This window comes from Haliaeetus leucocephalus, unplaced genomic scaffold (genome assembly GCF_000737465.1).
Source record: "Haliaeetus leucocephalus isolate CR32 unplaced genomic scaffold, Haliaeetus_leucocephalus-4.0 Scaffold149, whole genome shotgun sequence".
Lineage (NCBI taxonomy): Eukaryota > Metazoa > Chordata > Aves > Accipitriformes > Accipitridae > Haliaeetus > Haliaeetus leucocephalus.
In genome coordinates this window covers 1,184,933-1,198,224 of record NW_010972585.1, presented here as the reverse complement: position 1 = coordinate 1,198,224, position 13,292 = coordinate 1,184,933, and the positions used below count along the sequence as shown (strand labels likewise).

At 42.9% G+C, this 13,292-nt stretch overlaps 1 protein-coding gene across 1 annotated transcript in view; it reads left to right on the top strand.

Moving 5' to 3' along the window:
• Positions 1-13,292, top strand: part of FYN (FYN proto-oncogene, Src family tyrosine kinase) — an 81,233-nt gene that overhangs the window by 38,089 nt on the left and 29,852 nt on the right. Inside the window, exons 3-6 of the mRNA XM_010561670.1 lie at positions 2,333-2,590; positions 3,191-3,287; positions 6,780-6,878; positions 7,990-8,093. Of these exons, the coding sequence (XP_010559972.1) occupies positions 2,344-2,590; positions 3,191-3,287; positions 6,780-6,878; positions 7,990-8,093 (547 nt within the window). The 5' untranslated portion in view covers positions 2,333-2,343. The remainder of the gene's footprint in view (positions 1-2,332; positions 2,591-3,190; positions 3,288-6,779; positions 6,879-7,989; positions 8,094-13,292) is intronic.

Genomic DNA, 13,292 nt, shown 5'->3' with positions numbered 1-13,292 from the left:
CCGTGGGGCTCTCGCCCTCCCTGTGGTCCTGCTTCACTCCCCGGCATCGCTCGTGGGGCTCCTCGGCTCTGAGAGGAGCTGGGAAAACCTCACCTCTGAGTGACATCTCCAAACAGAGGATCTCCAGAGCCAGACCGTCCTGCTGTTGAAACGGGCAAAAGCAGCAGAGGTATCTCCGCAAGCAGTTTTTCGCAGGTGATACAAAGCTGGCCGGGTCACCTCTGCACCCATCGCCGTCCCTGTGGGCTCAGCTGGAGTCATTGCTGGTCCTGGGGGTGGACAACCTCGAGCCCCCTCCAGCACCGACCCAGCCAGCACGGCTGCCGCAGCAGTAGCAGCAGCAGTGTGTTTTGCAGCTTCCAGGCTGCAAACCCCTTTCCCACGACCTGTTGTGCCTTTAGTTTCTTGAGGGATCCCAGCTCGTGCCACATATTGCAGCAAGGGCAGAGTCAGGAGTCCTTGCTTCTGTTTGTGTAAAGAGACTTAAACATTTTGGTGAGGGAACTCTGCTGAGTGGATGTGGTGTCTTGAAGGAAATAAAGAAATGCAAAAAGGGCACCTTTAAGTTAAGCGAACAGCAAGAGACGATAGACCTGTGCTAACAGCAGGCAATACAGCTCAGGGAAATACATTAAAAATGGCGCTTGTTTTTCTGAACAGGCTTGTAGAATAACTGGAAGTATCTTCAAATTGAAGAAAATAACCTTCAACAGAAGGGTTTTTTTAATTAGGCAGGTTAGATTTAGGAAGCACATATCCGGACTGTAGACTGTCACAGACAAGCAGGGAGCTGCTGCATAATTTTTCAAGCATTAGCAGTGGAGGAATATGCTTTTTCTGAATCCCATGGGTTTGTCAAAACCAATTTCCTGTGTTGATGTTGGGGTAAGGCATACAAAACATCCAGCATGGCAGCTACAGAAAAATGAGGATATTTGGAAAAGGATAGGCTTTTTATTTACCCTAAGGGATGGATATTGGCTGAAATGTGGAAATAATGTGGGGGGGAAATGTGCTTCGCTATACTTTTCCTTTTTTTTGTGTTCTCTGCATTTTCTCCCTGTTTATTCATATATTCTGGACAAAGCATGTCTAGTAAGTCTAATTTTTTAAAGATTTTTCTATTGTCATTGCTCTTCTTGCAGCCCCAGTGTTTAGAGTATGTTGTTTGTGTGCCAGGTTACATTAAGAGTCGCTGTACCGGTTCAGATCAAGGGTGCATCCGGATGAGTATCTGATTCCCTAGATTCATCACACCCAGCTTCAGAAACTCAGGTTTTGTGTCTAGATTCAGCTTGAGTCAATAGGACAGAGTTCAGTAACGCCACCACATGGATTATAAGATGTTAGAGCTCACAGATGAAAAGCAATACCAGGTAACCGGATTAAACTTGGAGGGCTGCTGCTAAGATGTGGCAAATCACCCTCTGTCTCCCTCCACCTAGAGAGAGGTAGGCACCTAAAATGAAGAGAGATTAACCCAGGCCCTGGTAGTGCCCCATGAGGGTGCTGAACAAGAGGTTACAAGAATTAAAAAACTTAGAGCAACCTTTTCCAAGCCGTACCCTCTCGGTTTCCTCCAGTCCGGGATCTAGACTTTGAGATGCTCTGCATTTGACATGTTAATTCTTCTGGGACTTTCTCTAGTTTCTTAACTCATGTATACCTTTGGCAGCCCCACCTTCTGCTACCAGCAGATCTTACCCTTCAGTTCGGTACTGCATAAAAGGGCGCTTCCTTTCGGTTTAGTTGTGCCATCTGATAGCTCCCTCCTACTTTCCTGTGCTGTGATAGCTATCGGCTCATTGTGTCTGCTTTTCTCCCTGTCACGCAGAGCTCCAGCAATGGAAAAAGGTTGTATTGCCTTTAGGTGAAGTCAGCTCTCGTGTAGTTGGTGAGGTCAAACATGAGCCGTGAGCTGAGTGCCTTCCTCTGTGTTTTGGAGGGCAGACTTGAACACCTCCAGCTGCACTTTTTGGCCGAGTCCTTTGCCTGCCAGTCGTGCTCTCCTGGCGAAGGGTGAGCAAGAGGGGTTTCATCCTCTCGCTGCCTCCCTGCAAGCCACTGACTGGCAGGGCTGGGCAGAGAGCTGCCACTACCCGAAGAGCAGGCAGGACCTCCTTCCCCAGGTCTCGATGGGAAACCACTGCGAGGAAGGTTTTGTGTGAGCTTTTCCCAATGTGTTGCTGTTTAGATTCAAACCACCGTGGGGTTTTTTCAAAGTACTTGACTTTTGAGTGGTGAACTTAATTTGATCCTCATCATATGTGGGTTTAGGGGAGATCTGGTGAGCATCAAGGTATAAACACCTGTCTTTTCCTTCCTCTCCTAGGATTTTAGATAATGGGCTGTGTGCAATGTAAGGATAAAGAAGCAACAAAACTGACTGACGAGAGGGATGGCAGTTTAACACAAAGCTCAGGCTACCGCTATGGGACAGATCCCACTCCACAGCACTATCCTAGCTTTGGTGTGACTTCAATCCCAAACTACAACAACTTCCATGCCACAGGAGGCCAAGGACTGACTGTGTTTGGTGGAGTCAATTCCTCCTCTCATACAGGGACGCTGCGTACAAGAGGAGGAACAGGTGAGTTTCAAAGTCTTCTTTCAGTGCTCTTAGTGAGTATTAGTCACGTAATTACAGCAGAGGCACAACTGCCTCAGCATGCTGCTTTGGGGAAGAGTTATTTCATTAAACAGTGCAAAGAATTGAGGTAGGGGTGGAGCTGGGTCTTCAGCCCTACCTTTGCTAACTTGCAGGTGCTCGTTCACTTCAGGGTTGAGAAATTATGTATACATGCCCAATTTGGCTGACTGACTGCCTCATCCCTCTACCAGGGAACAGAAAGTGTGGTCTGAGCCACCTCAAGTAGTTGACAGCAAATACTTGGCATGGCTATGTCTAAACTCTCTCTTCAAACCCCCTTTGCCCACTTGGGATCCTACACTGTGTGTGGGTACCAAACCAAGAGTACTGGCGACTGTACAGAGTGAAGGAGGCGGCATGCCCGCTGGCTGCATAAAAGTAGAGGGATTAGAATGGTTGTCCAAAGAGTAGGAGGCTTCAATTTACTTTGCTCCTCAGCAGCCAAAGTAGCTTACATTTGGCTTAGCCACCTCATCTCTTGAGGCTCCTTTCCCTCCTGTTTTTTGTGATGGAGTGTAACTCACCTATCTTCTTCTTTAGGCGTAACTCTTTTTGTGGCGCTTTATGACTATGAAGCAAGAACAGAAGATGACTTGAGTTTTCACAAAGGAGAAAAATTTCAAATACTTAACAGCTCGTAAGTTTTAGGCTTGGGAATGTGCTCTTTAATATTTTGAAACTGATAATGTTGACAATTATATTTGCTTATGTTATTAGTAAAATCTAATGTTGGATATTCAAGATATATAGGGGTTTTACTCTATGCTTACTAACTTGTCTTTGCATTTAGTGCACTTTTGCAAAGTGCCTTATTATTAAAAAAAAAAACACCAACCACATGCAGCTTTACTTCAAAAATAAGTTTTAGATTGTGTGATTCACTGCTTACATTTCACAGTAAACTCACATGCAGAACTGAGAGTACCAGCTCTGTACTTTACCAGTAGTCACAGAAGTTCTGCAAGGCATGTGCTAACACTTTTTGCAATCTGCCACAAGTATCTCTATGCAGAAACGAGCTGAAAACTGATTCACAAAAGAGACGTTACCCAGACTTGCATGCCAATTTAAAAGCATTTTTTTTTCCTTTTAAAGGTAGGTGATACAGTCAGAACATGCTAGGAAGTTCTGTTACGTGAGAATACACCATTGTACAGTTGCATTTGGCATGAAAACCACACTTCCATCCTGGAAATCATCAACTTAAAATTAATTTTATTAATTGCCCATAGAAAAAAATCCCTTAGCAAATTTAAAAATAACATCTAAAACTTACTGTGCTACTGACCTATATCTGAACATCTTGTAATTCTTGGCTAAGAACATAAAGTTGAAGGCTCTGTGTTATGTTCAGTATTGCTATCACATAGAGGTAAAAATGGGTTAACAACCAAGTATGTCACTTTCTAGAGGCTTTGTTATATTGCTCTCATCTTTTTTTCTTACACTATGTGACGGTGAGGCAAATTCATCCCTGGTGCAACTCCTGTTAATTTTAATAGAACAACTCCAGGGTTGGAATTGGCTCAATGTGCATTAAAGTAAAAAAATAAATAAATCAGGTAATTCTGCGGAATATTTCATGAAGCCATGAAGCTGGAGAGCTTTGATGTAGATGAAAGCACAGGAACTTCAGTTACGACTTTTAGAGGGAGCAGCAGTTTAAAAACCTCTCTACTTCTAAATTAGCACTTGGAAAAAAAACCTTTTTTAACCTATCATCCATTTTGTTCACGTTGCCTGCTGCTTTCCTAACCTTGCACAAACTATGCCATAACTTGAAACAAGAAGAAATTCCATGCATTCTAAATTCCTTACACACGCCAGTTGATGAAATCAGGGGATGCTCATGGGGACTTGCGGAGCAATCATACTTGGAGTCAGTGGGACAGAGAGATTCCCCCACGTGTGGATGGTTGCAGTACATGCATTTTGATGCAAGTAATTACTGCCTGGAGAAAGGTTTTCTAAAAGAAAAAAAAAAAACCAAACAAACAAAAAAACCCCCAAGCATCCACTGATTTTCCTGTAGGATTATAGAAGCTCAGTTCCCATCGTAGTCAGCTCTGTCTACTTACAAACACGGACCTAACCACACTCCTGGAGTAGTGACAGCCAGGCTGGGAATCACCAGAAAGCAGCTTTTCTGTGAGAATTCTTCCTCTCTCACTTATATCAGAAATGATATGAAAGAAGCCTTTTTTTTTAAGAGTCTGCCAATACTGCTTGCAGCCAGAAAGCATATATGTGCACTAGTTTGTCCGGAATTTTTGGAGGGGTTTGGATTTTTTTTTAGCTCTCCACGAATGAAATTTGATTTGTGCTTTGGATTAGAAGTTCCGGACAGCCATACCTGAAATGGCACACAAAGGTTATCCCTGTGATTTGAAGTCAGAAATTATACCAAGGGCAGTCTGGGGGAAAGAGGTACCTGCAGGGGTGGTTCAGAGCAGAGCCTGACTGAGAAACACTCAGCCCCACCACATCCCCACCACCCCCCCACACACACCCTGGCTAGCCCTATTGACTAGCCTCCTCCTACCTCAGTTGGGTGTCTAAAATTAAGAGCCAGGAAAAAAGTCTGGATTCTTCCTCCTTTCTGGCAGTGCTTTGAGACATTTAAGCTTCTCTGTCAAAGCAGAGGGGGTTGTCCCTGATGGTGTGATCATCTACAAGACTGGGTTTTTCCTCCCTAGATATGATAAAATACCTCCATCTAGTGGACTCTCTGTACAGTAAGCAGAACAAATATAATGGTACAATTTATCAACCACAGTATGGCATAATCTCTCAAAAAATATTCTACAGCAACATATGGGGGAAGGGCTAGCACTTCAGCTAGTAAAATTAGGGACGCAAACAGATAGGGCCATTTGCCTGGCATACTAATGCACTCAAGGTGTATTAAAATAGCGTCAGCTGCCAGCCTCTAGAAAAGCTACTTGTTCTTCACTTTTTTGAACTGTAGAATTGGAAATGTCTCCTTTTTGACTAATCACAGCTGTTTTCTCATTGTCTTCTATAGAGTTTGTACTCCTTCAAAGTGTTAAAGAAAGTGGAGTTGAAAATTTAAAGAGCTCACCTTGACACAACCTTTCCTGCCAGTAATAGCTTACACAATGTGTTCTCTGTAACTGCTTGCTTACAGAAGAGGCTGAATTCTCTGGCCGTGTTTGACAATAGTGTTTTATTTAGCGAACAGATGTCTGTTTTACAGAGAGGGGAACTGAGAAAGAGTTTCTAAGCAGTCCAGAAATAGAAAAGAGAATGCTTATTAGTAGCAGTAGGAGTTAAACATCGGTGAAGCTGGTGCTGAGAATGAAATACAAATTGCTAAATCCCAAATCACTGCATCTTGTAAAAAGCTGAGAAATAAACTTCTCATAAAGCTGCGCATTCTACAGCAACGCACACTGTCTGAAGTGCAGTACCATGTCCCACTGTGTGCACCAGTGTAGGACAAAAATTGATGCTAAGCCTGTGGAACGCTGCCATGAGATGGTCCTGCATGGACCTCTTCATGTTTAAATGTTGTAGAAGAATGGGGTTTTGTAAGTATTTGAAAATGCAGCTAAGTCCTTTGCTACTTCAGATACCTCCTCTAGGTGGCCAGGAGAGGAATCTAGACAATGAAGTGTGATCCTCAAGGGCCATCTAAAACTCCATGTTGATTGATGGCTTTTTGATGCCTTTGGGTTTCAGATTAATTATCCCCACAGAAGTTTAAAATTAGCAGTGGATGTGACAGTGTTCAGTTTGGCAGTTTTTCTATAAGCTCTCTCAAGGGTCCACATTAGAATAATTGCTATGGAGACAGTTTTCAATATTCTAGTCCAAATCCAGCCCTCAGCAAACCTGATTTCACTGGGTTGTTATGCCTGTTTATGCCATTATGCTACATTTGGAAGGCTACATTACTAACCACCGCTGAAATAATAATAAGTGTAAAGAAATACATATATTATTTGGGCTTAGATGCAAACACCTCTCTCAGAAGCACACAAGTGATAAAGAGATGAGTTGCTGTGGCTTCTTAACGCCATGCAGCTGCGGGTGCTGTTAGCAAAGTCAGACCATTGCCTTTACATCCGTGTCTCGCTCTCACTTCTCCTAACCTCTGTTTCTGCAGGGAAGGAGACTGGTGGGAGGCCCGGTCCTTGACAACAGGCGAAACTGGTTACATTCCCAGTAATTATGTGGCTCCAGTCGATTCCATCCAAGCAGAGGAGTATGTTTTCTTTTTGTTGTAAAGACCCATTAGTGCTGTATTTTAAGGAGGTTTGAGGAGTTGGTTTTGATTGATTGCAGCAATTTTTCAAATGACTTACATTATTTTTATTTCAGTTCTTAACTGCACTGATAAATAATTAGGTAATTAGTAACAAAAGAAGCACAAGCTCAGTGCTTTTTCAATGTCAAAACAAAGGAAGAAAACCTAAAGGAACATAGGTCTGCTTCCTTTATTCGAGTGTTGACTAATTTCAAGCTTTAAGCAAAAGGTGCCCTTGCTTGTCCTGAATCAACTTGTAAAAATATTTGGAGTCAATTAGTGTGCAAACTGTCTATTAAAGAGGGCACGTTGTATCAACAAATACCTACCAATAGGTAGGATGCCTACAACACATACAGCAGGCAGCATAATGAGGACATATCTATGCGAAAAACGGAGAGCTGTGTGTATCCATATTATTTATAGTATAAAAGATACACTGGAGGAGCTTATATAGCTGAGCAGGTACTACTGTAGTCTGTACTTCAGGTTCTACTTGGTTGATTGTGAAACAAAAAAAAAAAAAACAAAAACTTGCTGCAGGAAGGAAAAAGGTACCGAAATTCTGAAAGCCTTATACAACCACAGTAAAGTGGTTGCATCTGGTCCTTCTACTGAGGTTTTATAGCTGTGCTGCAACAAAAATATTGAATACTAATACATCACTATGTAAGTCAAATATGTAGTTTATAGCAACGTCTGTAAAAATACTTCTTTTCAGCAGCAACACATTTTTCTGCCCTTTTCCTTGTCTATTCCTTCCCCCCCGCCAAGTCTTGCTCTCTGTTTGTCAAAGTCTGGCCTTTGTTGTAAGACACTAAACAAGAATTCTCAGCACCTATTGATTATAAGCTTAATGCAAAGTGCTACTGCACAACTTATACAACATCTACTACACAATTTGCCACATTAGCTTCCCCCCACAGTAAAAGAGACACAGTATAAGAAAAATGGTTGAATATACTTGAGTAACAATAGTTTCTGCAAATAATCTTCCCTGTTTGAGCTCCATGACACTACCTAGTAATCCTATGTAGCATTTGTCTTACTATTTCTGATGTTCCCTAAGGTGGTACTTTGGCAAACTTGGCCGAAAAGATGCTGAGAGGCAGCTGTTGTCATTTGGAAACCCCAGAGGTACCTTCCTGATCCGGGAGAGCGAAACTACCAAAGGTAGGCTGGCCAAAGCTATTCTGACAATGAAGGAGAAGATATATGAGAAAAATTGTGCTAAGTTTGTGAAATACTGTTTTCAGTGGTATGAAGGTAGAGATAAGCGTCATCTTGCGTGTATGTGTGCTAGGGAATTAGATGTGTGGACGTCCGAGGTCTTAGAGTAAGTATCCAAAGCAGAAAACAACCCAAGTGCAATCTATGCCGTGCTCAACCCGTGGTATCATCAGTGCAAGTCATGCACAGGCAGGGTGCTCCGCTCTGCTGTCACACTCTGAACGTCGCGCTGTCTCTCTCAACACGTGTGTTGAGGATACTACTGTTGCAATGGAGTTGGGTGGAGAGTGGCCCCTCAGAACAGCAGCTTTGGGGCTACAGGAGGCAGACCTCTCAGTGTCCATGTTTGGGTCCAGGCACAGCCAGCTAGCTTACTGTGAACAGATGCTGGGAATCTTGTCTAGTTTGGTGAAAATTACCGCTTAATCCTGAACAAGCAGAATATTCGGATCTTCTTGCCTGGAAGATGTAAGATAAGATTGGGGGCGGGGCGCGGTTACTGGTTATTATTTTGGGAAGATTAGGGGATTTTTTGGCCTTTCCCCTTTGAAATGCTGGATCCCTGGGTGGAAAGAAAAAAAAAATGTAGCAGTTTTAAATTAATAGATTAACAGTGAGAAGACTTGAAAATATTTCTAATTAATATATTCATGAAGTCTTCAACTGTATCCATTCTGTTGAAGCCAAGTGGAAGGATGTATTCTCCTCCTTCCCTCTAAAAATCTTGGAGGAGTTCCAGTTTTCTCAGTGGGTGCTATCTTTGCTTTTACATTTTGTTCATGAGGCCTGTCAACATCTTCAAAGCTTCACATGTATGAAAAGATCTATCTAACTCATACAGCTATTGAGGAGAAAACCTGCAACTAAGTGAAAACAAACCTGGCCATTTCTCAATTAACCAGCAATCCAAAACAATAGCTGTGGGAAGCATAAGTCACTAGAATTAATTCCATGTAAGTTCTGAAGTCTAATGATGGTTCATGTAATTAAGCACTGACTTGTCAGTGCTTTGATCAGAGCACACTCTGTCAGCTAGAGTTAGCATGCAAAGTGGTTGGAGGCATGGTGGTAACGGGGTTTAGAGAACAGCAGCACTACTTCCCACTCCTCTCTACCTGACCTATCTTCAGATGCTGCATTCTGTCATCTAAAATTGTAAGTTTTACATTTTTGACTCCTGCAGTCACTGGATTCTTCCTTCACCGCCCATAAGTCCAAAGACTGTTTCAGATGCAAAATCTGAATAGACATGCTGTTGTTTCAGACAGCTAATTTCCCATCTTGTCACCCCACAACTTCACTATACCTTATGTAGCAGCGAGGCAGGAGCCTCACCAGGAGCAAGACAGGCTCTAACTTGTTCTTTTTCTGCAAATAGCCTCCACCTGTTCATTTTCAACAACAGTTGTTGTGATGTGTGCGAGGAGCAGGACTTCATTCCACTCTGTGCCAAGTTTAAAAACTCACTCATATAGGCATCCATGGATCCTAAAAACAAACACAAGACCGTTTCTCTAAATTATATTATCAGCTTAGTCTGTTTTGACCATTTTTTATACAGTGATAGGGGATATGTTTTGCAGGGCTGTTTACTTAGCTAAGTCAGGGCTTTTTTCCAGAGCTTCTTGTGAGACACAAAAGCATTGGGGAAATGGAGTAATCCGTCATGGATGGACTTAGAGCAGCAAGCGTAATTTCTCTGCATTTGTACTTAAGGCTTTCTACATCTTCATGCTAAGTTTGCATCAAAGCCGTTGGAAAAAACCAAACATGCATGGTTTTTGTCAAAAATGCCTATTTCCCTTCTCATCCTTGTGGTGTTTCAGTATGTTGTTAGAAGAAAACAGAGGGAGCTTGTTGTTTCTGAGAGAGAAAAGAGTCAGCTGAAAGGGCTCGAATGGTGCATTCTCCTATAAGTCTTCTCAAAATGCCTTACTCCAGCTAGTCATCTTGGGCTTGAGGCAGGAATTGTTTTGTGGCCTAGAATCGTCCCTTCTGCTTTAAATAATAACAATAATAAAATTAAGCAGGATCATGTTAAAAGTATCATCATGGATGACTTCAGCATGAATTTAACCTCCCTTGATCACGGTTGCCTTCTCTTCTTACTTCCAAAATAAATCATATGTAGCTGGCTTTTCATTTTTTCAAGGCCTGACTACCCAGGTACTTCATCAGCTCTTGTCTGTATAATCCTTCACCTGGTTTCAATCTCCACCCTCCAAGGCTGTCTGGTTTTAGGTTTGTTTTTTTAAAAAATTCATTAGTATGATATATTGTAATGTCGTATTTCTATCCAAATTTTTATTATGTGTCTCTCTTATATTTGAATGTATCATCATCAGATAATAATGAATAGTATAAATAACCAACAGCCTAAATAAATGAATAATGAAATCCATCTTGGTTCTTGTTTTTGTCCAGATTTGAACTAAAGCTCCAGTCCTGCAACTTGATCTGAGGTCAGCGGGGGTCCACAGAGGGCCACCCACGCAGCTCTGATTGCAGACCTGGAGCCACAGAATGTTTACATTTTCCTAAAGAATCTAAAATAGTGACCAGATAGGCAGGGAGCGTGACTAAAGAAAATACAGCTGCTGCCAGTGGATCAAAACTCACAAATGCAGAGGTGGAGAACACTGCCTGGAGATTTTTGAAAGTAGGCTGACAGTGTACGGCCCAGAGTGGTGGTACAAAGCGTGCATGAGATGTGCTTGCAAATCCCCAAAAAGCTTTGAACTCTTAGCTGAGAGACATGTACTTACTCAGTGGGAGAACCTCCTCAGAAAAATATCCTAAACAAACAGTATTTTTCTACACTTAGAAATTAAAAACCCTGTCACTCCTCTCAGGGTGTCTCCCATTCGCATAAACTAGAATCATCTGTGTAAGTCCTGGCTCTTTTCCTCATATTTAGATGACAACAACCAGGAATTTGAGAAGTCCTTGGAGTCAGGGTGGAGACGTTTTGTTCACTGCAGCTCCCTCGGCGGTGAGCTGCCCGCCTGTGCGACCTGTTGCAGGTTAACGTGGTCAGGGACTCTTCCTCCTGGAGAAACATCCAGGAAAGACATCTTACACCAGGAATCGCAACCGCATAACTGGGGGGGTTCCTTAAACCATTTCACTTAGGTGGAGGTGGTTCTGGAGGATGTGAACCTGCCAGGTGTGTTGAAAAGTACCCTGGCTTGGGATAAGCAGCAGTTGGTGCTGTTTGCTGTCGGACCTGTAGGAAATCACTCCACCTTCCATGTTGTCCAGAATTGTCTGCTGGCGGTTTTACTTTCCTGCCCTTAGCTGACATGGCTACCAGTGAAAGCAGCCCAGGCTCCAGAAGGAGGACCTTCCTGAGATCTCTGCAGCTGCCAGTTACCTCTAGGTTTTCTCCTTTTAATGCCTGAATTAGCTTTGAGTAAACACAATATTCATCTGAGCCATGAGTGAAGACTTGTCTTCTCCACTGCCTTTGAAATGGCCGTGGTTTTGCCCAGAAACTGCATTAAAACTGCTGTAAAATGTGGCTTTGCTTTTGACACTGTAAAGAACCAACATGTGGTTGTCACTGTATGTAGAATAGGACTGTGCTTCAAATTAAGACACCTGAATGTGCAGGTCCCCATGTAGGTGGCTGCTGTGGTTTAACCTCAGCCAGCAGCTAAGCACCACGCAGCTGCTCGCTCAATCCCCCCCACCCAGTGGGATGGGGGAGAGAATCAGGAAAAAAAAAGTAAAACTCCTGGGTTAAGATAAGAACAGTTTAATAGGACAGAAAGGAAGAAAACAGTAATGATAATAATAACAATAATAAAAAGACAATAATAATAATAAAAGAATTGGAATATACAAAACAAGCGATACACAGTGCAATTGCTCACCACTCACAGACTGATGCCCAGTTAGTCCCCGAGCAGCAATCCACCCCCCCCAGGCCAACTCCCCCCAGTTTATATACTGGGCATGGTATGGAATACCCCTTTGGCCAGTTTGGGTCAGCTGTCCTGGCTGTGTCAACCTCCCAACTTCTTGTGCCCCTCCAGCCTTCTTGCTGGCTGGGCATGAGAAGCTGAAAACCCCTTGACTTAGTCTAAACACTACTTAGCAACAACTGAAAACTTCAGTGTGTTATCAGCATTCTTCTCATATTGAACTCAAAACATAGCACTGTACCAGCTACTAGAAAGAAGATTAACTCTATCCCAGGCAAAACCAGGACAGCGGCCAGGCTCCCTTTACAGTCAGCGGGAAGCTGGCGTTCAGTTCAGCTGCCCGTGACTGCAGGCACCTAGTGCTCAAACCTGCATTACGCCATCGATATCTACAGTGCCATAACACTCACGGAAACTAGGCTGGGATTCAGCTACCCTAATAGCACCAGAAGCTGATGTGTGGGCATCTAAATCAAGCCTGTAGCCCACCTACAGACAGCTACCGCTACACCTAAAACTAAATCCAGCCCCTCAGTTGAAGTTCCTTTACCGGGGGCCATGAGCATCCAGAGGCATCTGAGATGCCTGCAGGGCATCCACGTGGATCCGACAAACATGACGGCCTGTGGGAAAACTGCCAAGCAGGATGTTCTGGGGCATCTCACATGGCACTTAACCCCTGTGTTTGGGCATCTGAATCCCACCAGTAACTTCTAAAGCTCCAGCAGGGATTTGGAAAGTGAAACACGCAGTTCTTGCAGATCTCCTAGTGCACAGTCTTGGTGTAGTACCACCTTCCAAAGACTGTGACGTACAAACTATGCTAATTTGGCTGTTCAATGTTTATAAAGAAGTTTGGGATCCATCTGGGTAACAACACTACACGTATATAAAGTCATTATCTCCAGTGTTTCCTATGAAAATCTTGATATTTACCACCCACTGGCATTTACCTGAAGTATAGTATTTGTAGTGTAACCTGGCACTTAGAATAGGAAAAGTCAATTTAACAACCTGAAGCAGTAAATGTTAAAATGTGAGTTTTCATTTACACAGTAGTCCTGATTTCTTTCTAGAAAAGTGTGAAAGGGATATGATGTCAACATCCTAAGATTTCTGTGGTAATTACTTCGTTGTGTTAGATTCATTTGTTGTTTTTCAAGGTACAGTAAGCATTTTTTGGAAGCAATTTTCTTTCATTTTATAACAACTGACC